This window comes from Symsagittifera roscoffensis, chromosome 6, assembly GCF_963678635.1.
Source record: "Symsagittifera roscoffensis chromosome 6, txSymRosc1.1, whole genome shotgun sequence".
Lineage (NCBI taxonomy): Eukaryota > Metazoa > Xenacoelomorpha > Acoela > Convolutidae > Symsagittifera > Symsagittifera roscoffensis.
Window position 1 is genome coordinate 28593507 of NC_087067.1, and position 13169 is coordinate 28606675.

Below are 13169 nucleotides of genomic sequence, written 5' to 3' on the forward strand. Positions count from 1 at the left end.
CTACTTATAATTCTTGATGAGCTTTGGCAAATTTTAATCCCTATTGGGTTTTAGTAGGAACATCTTTCGGTCAAATCCAACAGACATTGGATAATTATATTTAGTTGTATCAAGAAATCTACTGTCTTTACACTTTTTTCTAATACAGATTATTCTAATCAAGCCTAGTTACATCAAGCGAAAAAGTGTTCAATCAGTTAAGTCGAGCAGTTGAACATAATTTACTATGGAAAAGAGACTAAAAGAAGTGTATCATTGCAAAAATAAACGGCTCATTATGAAAAAAATTGAAAGACATTATCTAAGCTCTAATCAAAGTTTCGCTTGTACAAAAACTCTTTGTTCAACGTTTCTGGAAAGAATTCGAAAAATCAAAAATTGAACTCGGTTTTTTGAATTTTATTAACTGTTTTATTTATTGTCAAGGTTCTGTCGATAGTGATAATTTAAGGTTTGTGAAAAAAAAAATCAACTCTCTAAATGTTTTTTTTAGTAGTTTGCACTGATAAGTCCTTAAAAACTAAACTTTGGTGCAGGATCATTCTACGCAAATGAGATGTACAAACCAATTGGAAATTTATTTAAACGTGTAAAAAGACAAAAAAAATTAATTGGAACCAAAAAATTTAGTTACTTGTCGAGTTCGTTATCACTTTTTTTTTCATGTGCAACATCATGTTTTCTTCTCTGCAGAGATAAATTATTCTGTTGTTTTTTTTGTTTTTTTTATTCTTGTATATTCTTTCACGAACTGTTTCAATTTTCCGCCAACCATGAAGGGGAAATCTTAGGGTAGTGAAACACTTCTTCGGATCTCTGTAGCAGATGTCAATTTCAATTTTTTTTTCAAAAACTGTCATTTCTAGTAGTTTTTTACTTGTAGGCAATTGAAAACTGTTTACGTATCCCCGATCCGCAAGTTCACCAAAAACCATTTCATTTGTTAGGATCATAAAAACCCGTAATTTTTTCGATGTCCTCTATGACATAGCCAAACTTTTTTTATAGAAGTTTAGAAGTTAAAGTGTAGATTCTATCAACTAGTATATTCTAGAAGTTAATGAGTAGTTTTTTTCTGGAAGAACTATCTTACAACTTTCGCTCTTCTATGAAAGTTCATGTGTATGACATAATTTTCTTTGTTGATATGATTTTTATTACTTCCTAAAAGTTCGAAAGATAACTTCTTAGCTCTATTGAGAATCAAGCCAGACTCTCGAATCAGCTTTTTTCAGCCAATTTTTCTTTTAGTAATTTAGATTTAAATATATATAAAATATAATAATCTAAAAAATAATAATTAATAAAAAATTATGTAATTTTTAACACGTGTGCAAAAATCCTCTCTGAAATGATCTCAAGTTGCACAGTATGAACCGATTTGTTCGACAAGTTTGCCAAGTTTCATTTAACTTTTTTACGAATTGCAAAAAGCTATTTTAGTTTTTTGACAAAAATGCAAACAATTTTCAAAATTTTTGCAAAATGTGAAAAAATTGTTCTAAATTTTTCACAAATGTGCAAAACTATTTATGAGTTTTTAAAAGATTCATGTTGTTAAATTGTTTCTCCTAAAATTATGCGTGGTTTTACTTTAGGGAACATGCGAAAAACGCAAAATTTTAATGTAAGAACCATGTTGACCAATAGCTTAAAAAAGTCTTTTTTGATGTCTTGGACCGCTATTCCCTATGTTAATACATTTTTTTCCAACAAACAAGCGACAATTATTTTTCTAATTAACTAAATTTGTACAAAAAAATTCTAAAAAATTTTAATTAATAGTGCAAGAACAACTGTATAATTTTTAAAAAAAGATGCTATAAGTTTTTCACTTTTTTTCAAAATGCGAAAAGTGTTCCAATTTTTTTGATAAAATTTTAAATGTGTTTCAACTTTTTCCTAGAAAATGCGAAAGATGTAAAATGGTTTTTTCCTGAGAAACGCTAAAAGTGTTTCACTTTTTCTCTAAAAAATGCAAAAAACGTTTCAATTTCTTTAACAAGATGCAAATAGTTTTTCTTTTCTCTCTACAAATTGCAAAAAATTATAAAATTTTAGAATTGTTTCATTTTTTTTCAACAAGGTGCAGAGCGTGTTCCAAATTTTTTGGCAAGATGCAATAACTTTTTTGACACAATATTAACAGTGTTTCACTTTTTTCGATGAAACGCTAAGAGTGTTCCACTTTTTTCTACAAAATGCAAGCAGCATTTCTTAAATTTAACGAGATGTCAAAAGTGTTTCACTTGTTTCTACTGGATGCGAAGTTTTTTCCCTTTTTCTACAATATGCGAAAAGTGTTTCTGTTTTTTGACAAGATAGAAAAAAATTTATCAAGTTATTTCACTGGTGAGCAAATTTTCTAGTGTTTTTTCTGTGATGTGTGCAAAAAGTGATCAAATTTTTAAAAATAAGTACAAATATTCAGCGCTAATGTTAGCTGTATTCTAATTATTTTTTCAATCAATTGGTGCGTTGTTAACTTCTCACGTTTTCTCATAGTTGGAATGAAACTGAATGAAATAGTTAATTACAAAGGACAAAATAAATAACAAACAAAAAAAATTACAGAAAAGAAGAATCGCAAAGCTGTCGAGCAGCCGAAGAGTTCTGAAGGTTCTCTACAGAATGCAGAGCTGGGCGAGGTTCCATCGCTAGTGGTTATTGTGGTGGGGTGTTTTGATGCGTAAAGATTTCTGAGAAGTCTTTATCTTTGTCATTTGAGATTATTTTTCAGCTGATCCTACTTTCTCCTAAAGGAAAAGGAATCCGTCGACTAGTTTAGTTTTATATTGAGAGTCGAGAACCTCAAAGTAATTCATTCTAACAAGCTGAGACACTTCCTCCATCATTTGCATTGATGCAAGTTGGTTCTCTGTGATGATTACTTGCATCAAACGATGCTCATTGAAATCCCTTCCCATCACTTTTTTGCACTTAGAGAAGAGCTAGATCAGGCAAAAATTCTACCGAGAACGAAACAATGAGTAAGAACAAAAAGTATGACTGATTAAATGGTTAGAGAGGAGGTAGTTGACGGTAGTTAAACTGAATTTAAATGAGTTTTAGTTAAGAGTACCTTCAACTCAATTGTGTAGGTTCAACCAATCAGAGTTGATTTTCCTGATTTGAATCATAGTCATGTCCAGTCATATTTCAGCTTCCTTTTACGTAATTTTTATATATTATTCGTGTCCAATAGGAAACAAAGTTTCATTTTAGGAATATTTTTTATAGCGTCGTTTCCAATCACAAAAAAATTCAATTATGTCAATTTTATGTATCCAATAAAAGGACCCTTTTAAGGACTTAAATCTTCCAAAAGATTAAAAATTTATGCAGAAACATTTGCAAAAAGTAAGGACCATAAGTTGGTTGCTATAAAAATAAGAAATATACCCTATGTAATTAACAAAAGTAGGAAGGTTAACACATGTAGTACTTCCATACTTTTTTTCATCAGTTTTATTGAATTCTTTTCTGCGTAATTAAAAAAAATTCTGATTTTTGAGTAGATAGTCAAGTTGTTAGATTTTGATGTAAATTTAAGAAGATCTCAAATTGATAATTTTTCAAAGCAAATCTCTAGAAATGTTATTCCAAATGGATGCAGGATCATGCAGGTTTTTGATGCAGGATCATGCAGATTTTTGAACATCAAAATCTCTAAAGATTTGAAGCAGCAACGAGTTTTGCTGCTGAGTTTTGACAAGTCGGGTATCGAAAAATGGATAAATTAATTCTCTGATATATTATCAAACGACATTTTGCTTAATTTCAAAATTTAGATCAAAACAAATTCAAAGTAATCTGAGACTTCCGAAAAAAAAATTATGAGAAAAATAACATCTCCCACTTTGATGTTTACTTTGATGTATAAATTGTTTTTTTTGGTACTGACTAATTATCGCAATTTTTTAGATGCTGTTGCTGAAAAGTAACGAGAAAGTCAAATGTGGAGACTGTGGAAAAATTCATGCTAGGGCGCATACAGCTTGACATAAAAAAGTGTTATAGGGGTTCTGTCCTGTCTGTCCTGATTTTAAATATTTCACATGCAATAAGCAAGAAAAAAACTATCACGTGGAAACCTTCTGAACTATCAGCAGCGAGTCAAGACTTGCTGCTGAATGTGGAAATAGAAAAAGGGAGTTAGAAGGTTTCAACTTTCAAATACCAATTTTATAAGAATCTTGACGAAAACCTCAATAAGCTTGGTTCAGCCGCAAAAATTAACCTTGCTTTTAGATTTAAGGTGTAATGTCAAACGGGATAAAATCAATACTACTACGCTCACGAAAACAAAACGTTATTTGAAAAATTCTACTGTGTTTATAAGCCGATTTGATTAAAATCCAGGGAAAAGTCGAAAATTTTTACATCATGAAGCAATGCATTCAAGAACGTCAGAACACAAAGCGGAGGTTCGAGTTGATAACAAATGTCACTATTTTTGCTTCACTACTAAAAATGTCCCAATGGGATGTCGAGACTCTGATTTATCCGAGCCTTTACTGAAAAATCTTTCAGTAAGTTTTCTTTTATCGGATAAAAAGAAACAACCACACAAAAATCATCTCTGTCTTTTCCGTGGAGAGTCAATTTATCCGTGGAGAGTCAAGAAGCATGCTCCATCAATATGCAAGCAACCAACGGTTTGCTCTTTGTGTTAGAAGGAGTTTCCGAGCTACTACTCTCTCCAACAACATAGGTGGAAAGAACCTGCAACTAAGCAACGCAAACCCAGTGATACGGTGACTGACTTGAAAAACGTTGTGGAGGAGGGAGGAGAAGATGGAAAGAAAGTCAAAAAGGAGTTGAGAGCATGTCAAGACTTGCTGCTGAATGTGGAAATAGAAAAAGGGAGACAGAAGGTTTCAACTTTCAAATACCAATTTTATAAGAAGCTTGAAGAAATCTTCAATAAGCTTGGTTCAGCCACAAAAATTAACCTTACTTTTGGATTTGTTCTTAGTGAAGTCGAACGGGAGAAAATCAATACTCTTACGCTCACGAAAACAAAACATTATTTGAAAAATTCTATTGTGTTTAAAAGCCGATTTGATTAAAATCCAGGGAAAAGTTGAAAACTTTTACATCATGAAGCAATGCATTCAAGAACGTCAGAACACAAAGCGGAGGTTCAAGTTGATAACAAATGTCACTATTTTTGCTTCACTACTAAAAATGTCCCAATGGGATGTCTAGACTCTGATTTATCCGAGCCTTTACTGAAAAATCTTTCAGTAAGTTTTCTTTTATCGGATAAAAAGAAACAACCACACAAAAATCATCTCTGTCTTTTCCGTGGAGAGTCAATTTATCCGTGGAGAAACAAGAAGCATGCTCCACCAACATGCAAGCAACCAACGGTTTGCTCTTTGTGTTAGAAGGAGTTTCCGAGTTACTACTCTCTCCAACAACATAGGTGGAAAGAACCTGCAGCTAAGCAACGGAAACCCAGTGATACGGTGACTGACTTGAAAAACGTTGTGGAGGAGGGAGGAGAAGATGGAAAGAAACTCAAAGAGGAGTTGAGAGCATGTCAAGACTTGCTGCTGAATTTGGAAATAGAAAAAGGGAGACAGAAGGTTTCAACTTTCAAATACCAATTTTATAAGAAGCTTGAAGAAATCTTCAATAAGCTTGGTTCAGCCGCAAAAATTAACCTTGCTTTTGGATTTGTTTTTAGTAATGTCGAACGGGAGAAAGTCAATACTACTACGCTCACGAAAACAAAACATTATTTGAAAAATTCTACTCTGTTTAAAAGCCGATTTGATTATAATCCAGGGAATAGTCGAAAATTCTTTCATCATGAAGCAATGCATTCAAGAACGTCAGAACACAAAGCGGAAGTTCAAGTTGATAACAAATGCCGCTATTTTTTCTTCACTACTAAAACTGTCCCAATGTGATGTCCAGACTCTGATTTATCCGAGCCTTTACTGAAAAATCTTTCAGTAAGTTTTCTTTTATCGGATAAAAAGAAACAACCACACAAAAATCATCTCTATCTTTTCCGTGCGCTAACAACATACCTACACGGTCATCGTAAGTTTGATGGTCATACATCCTACTTACTTACAAGAGTTTATATCAAAGTCTGGGTACCATCCAAAGAACTTTCGTGGAGAGTCAATTGATGATTTACCTCTGGTTGAGGAAATAGTTGATCGCACCATGTTCATACATAATTTTTTTTTTCAGAAAAGAGAATATGTTGGAGAGCTAGCTAGGTGAAGTGTCGGAAAGTTTAAAAAAACCGTGAAATTTCTAAGGTGCATCAAACATCACATTCATTCGAACGACATTGATTCTTTTTTCAAGTGCTTTCCATGAGCCAGCTGCGACTGTTTCTTCAAAAGATCAGACTATTTAACGGACATCTCTTAACTTGTAAAACATGTTTCTATTCTCGTCTCAATATTTTTAGTTCGGCAAGATTATACACTTTTTTTGATGAGAAAAAGATCCTGAACTAATAATAATTGCGTTTGTTTCCAGCTTAGAACTTCTAGCTGAGAAAGCAAATCACAAATATGAACTAAATTTCAAGAAATCGAAATCAGTGTAATTTTTCGAGTCAAAAAAGTTTTTGATAAACCTAATGCTAGAACTTTATCTAAAAGACTAGATTTCTTTGATTATGAAGATGAATGTGCTGATGATGGCGAGGAAGATTTAGAGCGCTTTAAACATACTTTGCCTTGTTTTGGAGTCAATAGTGGGAGAGACGATCTAAACTTTATCAAATCTTATTTGTTTTTATACCATATTTGTGATAAAGATATCGAACCAACAGGTATTGAAACGGCGAATGTTTTCTTATCCTTCAGATTTGGAGACGTATATTTTCTCGACATAATGAAATTTCTCGGGAGAATAACCAAACTTGGATATATTTCTACAAGCCTATAAGACAAGTGAAACAAAAGTATTGTTCCTCTATGAGTGGTCTGATAGTCCAGAGAAGCTTGACTCTATGGAATTGCCACCAATAAAAGACTTTTTCAGTAAGTTAAGAAACAACGACAATCTAGAAAAAGATTTCATTGATTACCAAAAATTAGTTAATGGCGGAGTTAATTAACAGAGTGTTTTGAAAAAGCTACGTATTCACTCAATTCCGCAAACAATATTCCAAAAATTACTCTTGTTCGAAACTCATCTGGCAACACCACAACATGACAACTTTCAAAGAATTTTTATAATGGTGTAACGACAAAGATCTTAAGTTGATAAATATTTGTGTGAGAAAATCAGAAAAGACATGAGTGTTGGTCCATCCTTAGTTCTTACCCGGAAAGCAGTTGTTGACCAAACTTATACTCGTAACTCGTCAAATGTATGCAAAACAATAGTTGGAATTGATGGAATTGATTACAGCCAGTTATGTCAATTCTCAATGTGTGAGGAGATGCCGACCGAACTTTACACTGGGTGGCAGTTTGATTCTAATACTGAACCATTCAAGAATAGAAAAAGCAGAACAAAAGTTTTCGAGAGCATCGTTTTGTCCTTCTTTCACAAATTGAGACCAGAGTGTAAAACCGGAAAGCAGAAGAATATTGACTGTTTCAATAATGATGGCTACTGTGATCACTTTAAAACAGTATTTAAAGCTATAGACTGCTACTATCACTTTTGCTCCTACCAGAAAACCCTTCCATCTTTGTCGGATCAAGATACTGAAAAGAGAAATAATAAGCGAGAAATGGATGACTTGAAACGAGAGTATGTAAGAGAAAAAGTGTACAATAATCAAGAAAGTTCGGAGTGTGAGTGATGGAAATTAAAACAAATCTTTCGGTCAAGAATAATGTTAAGACCAGATTTCCTTACCAAAGACCTCTGTCTACTGATTTTTTAGTTGAAAATAAAGAATGGATCTTTTCATGGCTATGTCCAATGCAACTCAATAGTTCTCGACAATTTCAAATCCAAGTTTTTACATTTTTCTCCAATTTTTAAAAACATTGACGTCTGCCGAAACGATATTGAAGAAAACATGAAAAAATATGCAAAAAAAATGAATTGTTGAAAAATCCGCAACAAATGCTGATTTCTAGCTCAAAATTGGAAATTGGAACAATCATTTTTCCCCTCCTTAACTTTTACATTGAACTTGGATTTCAATGTACAATAAGGTATCGTTCTGTTGAGTACACGCCTGCGAAATGCTTCAATATTTTCGTTCATTCTGTTGTTGATGATCGACAAGAAGGAGACGAGAATCCACACTCTGGAGTCGTGGCTGAGACGATGAAACTTCTGGGTAACAGCTCGTAGGGCTATCAAAAACGGACAGATCCAGAATCACATTAATTAAATATCTAGGCAATAAAAAGACACTCAAATCAATAAATAATAATTTTTTCAAGAATTTTAATGTTTTTAAAAAAGACCTAAATGAAGTACAACAATTCAAATCAACAATTGAACTTAGATAGCAAATAATTGTAGGCTTTTTCATTCTTCACTATGCCAAGTTGCTGGCATAATGCTGGAGTTATACTTCAACTTCTTCCGTGATTATTATGATGAGAACAAATTCGAGGAACTGGAGATGGATACGGACTCTTCGTAATTAGCATTCGCCGGTGAGATTCTATACGGTTGTGTATTACCTGGGAAAGCTCAAGAGAAACAAATTCTTCGAAATGACTGTTGAGAAGACTTTGTAACCGATGCAAAGGATAATTTTATCCCATGTACATGCTGCGCTGTTCAAAAACGCAAAATAAACGAGAGCCGGACTAGTTGAAGAAGAATTTTGCTGTGCTGAAATGTTGTGCCTAGTGTTTTTATTTGCTAGTTTTTATTGGTCGCTGATTTCTGTGCATCAGATTTAAGTTCGGTGCATCAAATGGCATAAAATTTTATTACCGAAACGGTGCTTTTAGAAGTTTGATTCATCAAATCTCTGAAGTTGTTACAGTACACAAAGAGACGAATTATGATGAGCTAGTTCATGTTTTGTTATCGAACAAGAAGAAATATTCGGACAAAATTTTTCTTGAAGTTCAAGTTTTCTCGTTAAATGTCTTTGGCCTCGCATTTTACCCCTCCACATAATTTTAAAAATACTTCCCATCATTGTGTTTTTTTCACATTTATGGCCACTTTGTTTTTTGAGGGCGGAAGGATATTTAATGGAAAAAGCCAATTTTATTTTTTGCAAAATTTCTCTTATAAAAAATTCTCATCGAGCAAAAAACGAGAAGGTTGTGAACCTGGCAACACCATGAAATCCAATTTTGATTTCTCGCTGTCAATGTAGTCTCTTTTCGAACTCTTACAAAAAAATTTGAGCCTCGTACTGTTTCTCATCCATCTTTGATATTTATGAAAAAAAATAGTTTTTTATCACGTGGTCCAACTGTCAAAAAATTTGGCATGAAAGTTGACAAAAAGCACCTTTCATTACTATAGACTACCTTACAAAATCAATGAGGATTTGGAGATGGATACGGACTCTTCGTATCTAGCATTCGCCGGTGAGATTTTATACGGTTGTGTATTACCTGGGAAAGCTCAAGAGAAACAAATTCTTCGAATTGACTGTAGAGAAGACTTTGTAGCCGATGCAAAGGATAATTTTTCCCATGTACATGATGCGCTGTTCAAAAACGCATAGTAAACGAGAGCCGGACTATTTGAAGAAGAATTCTGCTGTGCTGAATTGTTGTGCCTATGCAGCAAAACTCTCGAAGACTCTGCAGACAGTCCAATGTCCCGAGACGAGTTCATGATGAAGCTGATTTCATGATAAAACTTTCAACCGATTAGTCGGAACGTCCTAATTTAACAGCTTACATTAATTTATTCTTTTTTTTCTGAAAAACTTTAGATAATCTTCTAAGTTTTAGTTTCAATATAAACTCAACTGGATTAGAACAACATTTTTTGAAACTTGCCATCTTATCATCTCAAACCTCCTATCTTAACAAATGACAAAACCTAAAACCTATCTTAATACACGGGAAATCTATTCCCTATCCTAATACACAGGTGAGTGACCGGTTGCTCTATTCCCTATCTATTCCCCCTCCACTGATCGCCTCACACATATACTACTGATACTAATTTCACGTTTTTTCAAAAATATGGAGCCGTTTTTAAAAGTAGAGAGCCTCAAACCCCCCCCCCCCCCCCCCCTACCCCCTAAGGATCCCAGGTGGATTGGTATACAACTTTTCCAAATTGTCAGCGACTGATATCAGAACATTGGTAGATATTACTCATTAACACGGCAAGTAACCATGAGCTACGTCGACATTGTAGTCTTTTTCAGGTCAACCTCATCAAATCAAATCGAGATACAAGAAGACGAACTTTTTGTGTGCATGCACTCTTTGCTAGTTTTTATTGGTCGCTGAGTTCTGTGCATCAGATTTAAGTTCGGTGCATCAAATGGCATAAAATTTTATTACCGAAACGGTGCTTTTAGAAGTTTGATTCATCAAATCTCTGAAGTTGTTACAGTACACAAAAAGACGAATTATGATGAGCTAGTTCATGTTTTGTTATCGAACAAGAAGAAATCTTCGGACAAAATTTTTCTTGAAGTTCAAGTTTTCTCGTTAAATGTCTTTGGCCTCGCATTTTACCCCTCCACATAATTTTAAAAATACTTCCCATCATTGTGTTTTTTTCACATTTATGGCCACTTTGTTTTTTGAGGGCGGAAGGATATTTAATGGAAAAGGTCAATTTTATTTTTTGCAAAATTTCTCTGATAAAAAATTCTCATCGAGCAAAAAACGAGAAGGTTGTGAACCTGGCAACACCATGAAATCCAATTTTGATTTCTCGCTGTCAATGTAGTCTCTTTTCGAACTCTTACAATAAAATTTGAGCCTCGTATTGTTTCCCATCCATCTGTGATATTTATGAAAAAAATTAGTTTTTTATCACGTGGTCCAACTGTCAAAAAGTTTGGCATGAAAGTTGACAAAAAGCACCTTTCGTTACTAAAGACTACCTTACAAAATCAATAAAGTCACTGCTAAGTTTGAAGTTGTTGTGTATATCTGACGGGGAAGGGCAACACGCATTTATGAGAAAAGTCTGAATTCGCGTTGAAATTTCACAAGTGGTGAAAATCTTATTTATTTTCAGAATTAAATCGTTATTAAGCTTTATTATAAGATTGATTAAAGAGAAATAACCTTAAAGTTATGAGCAAGTGAACTCTCCACATTTGAGTTTTAAGTTTTGAAAAAATTTTATGTTGTTTTAATGGTCATAATATTCTGTAAAATAATTAGAAGTTAAAAGAGTTTGGCATATGAAGGAAAAAAGAAAAAAGACATATATTCAATCATTAGATTAGATTTTGTTCTTGTTCGAGCGCTGAATTCTCACCTATCACTTTAATTGGCACTTTAAGGATTTCTTGTTCTGTTGAGTGTCTCATCACTGGCTGGTAGAAGTAGTTTGGTTTCCAACGGTAAAAGTCGTGCTCTATCCAGTCTCTAAATTTACGGCATTCCAATCTCAAGCTGAATGTATCCTGAGCACCATGCTGGGGTTCGTTTTGCCTCAGCATAAAATACACCATATTCGAGTCAAATAGCAGCTTTCTTTCAATCTGCAATGAGCTGATGAGCTAAAATGGCTTGTATTAACTCAAAAAAACTTTCTCGTACTTCATGAAAGCGTTCGTTGCATATCAAAAAAGACTGCTATTTCCAATATTGATTTTTGCGTATTGGAACCTGATCTAAACTACATTTTATGATTGGATAATTTAGATATTTTACCAATGTAAAGTATTTAATATTAACCAATCATGATCCATCTAACTAACAACCCACTTATTTGTAAGTGCTGAAGTTACTTGTAATTTCAGCACCAGAGAGATTTGAATTTAACTTAGAAATTAGTTGGACTCTCCCGAGCACTTCAGCAGCCGCAATAAACCAGTATACCCTAGATCTATTGAGCCTAGCAGAGACTAGTTAAACAACCTGAGACTAGATAGTATAAGAGTAAGATTAGGATCGGTATTAGACTAAGAAGTTGCACGAATCTATCCGGCCGAAAATAAGATAGCGTGACGAGCAGACGGTGTACCCTATCCGAAATTACTCTATGAGTTAACCAACTCGGTCCTAACTCATCTGGTGCGACCATAAGTCTCGAACAAGACCTTAATAGCTTAGAATTAACCAAAATAGATTAGAAATTAGACAAAAACATTTACAAAATGTTATACGACAATAATTTAATCGAAATGTCTCTACGACTCAATAGATCAGAGCCAATATTCCGAACCATAACAGAACTACCCGGAATTGGAAGAAGACCTCGAACCAGAGACGACATACGACAAAGTAGAAACTTGCCATATAGCTATATGATAGTTCGGCAAAAGCCAGAACAAACTTTTATATTTAGAATACTACTAGCAATGAATTTAGATTTTCATTTGCAAACATAAAACCTTGAAGTTAATCTTCAAAATCATTTCAGGCGCTAAACAAAATTATTAATATACAATAACGATTGATAAAAAGATCTAAGATCGTTTTCCTAAAACTCTGCAGTAATATACAAAACATGTTTGAAAAATATTTATTGAAAAAAACAAAATAAAAATTAGTAGCATGACAATAAATGGTTAGTGATCATAAATCATCCTGTTGTTCCAGCTCCATCACCTAAAACATAACAATAACAGCAATCATAAACCCACTAATATCATCAAAACACTAAATCTTTCCTTTACACACATTTAAAATTTTATTAAAACTTAAATTCACTTAATTTTAAAACCAGATCATCAAGGCTTATCCTTGGATCTTAAATCATTTTCTACTTAATTAAATTTCAAATTTGATCATCAAGGCTTATCCTTGGATCAAACAGAACAACTTTGTTCTCCCCCACCCACTTAATTAGTGTCTAACGACCTCAAACGTCGATTCACTACCCAACCCTTTCTAAAGACCTAAGACTAATAGAAATTTTTAAACAAAACTAATCATTCAAATTAGGATAAACAGTGAAGAACTTCGGTTATTCATCCTTCACTTGACCCCCCCTCTTACCAGACCCAGGATAAATCTTAGACTTAGTAAGTTTAAAATAGTATCTAACGAACTACTCGCGTTCTAATTATACCTGAACCTTGTGGATCGATTTACTATTCTCCAACC

At 33.5% G+C, this 13169-nt stretch overlaps 1 protein-coding gene across 1 annotated transcript in view; it reads right to left on the reverse strand.

Moving 5' to 3' along the window:
• LOC134848375 (uncharacterized) overlaps positions 1-11555 on the reverse strand; it is a 56789-nt gene extending 45234 nt beyond the window's left edge. The window contains exon 1 of the mRNA XM_063865786.1: positions 11374-11555. Coding sequence (XP_063721856.1) covers positions 11374-11425 — 52 coding nt within the window. The 5' untranslated portion in view covers positions 11426-11555. The remainder of the gene's footprint in view (positions 1-11373) is intronic.
• Positions 11556-13169: the final 1614 nt, after the last annotated feature.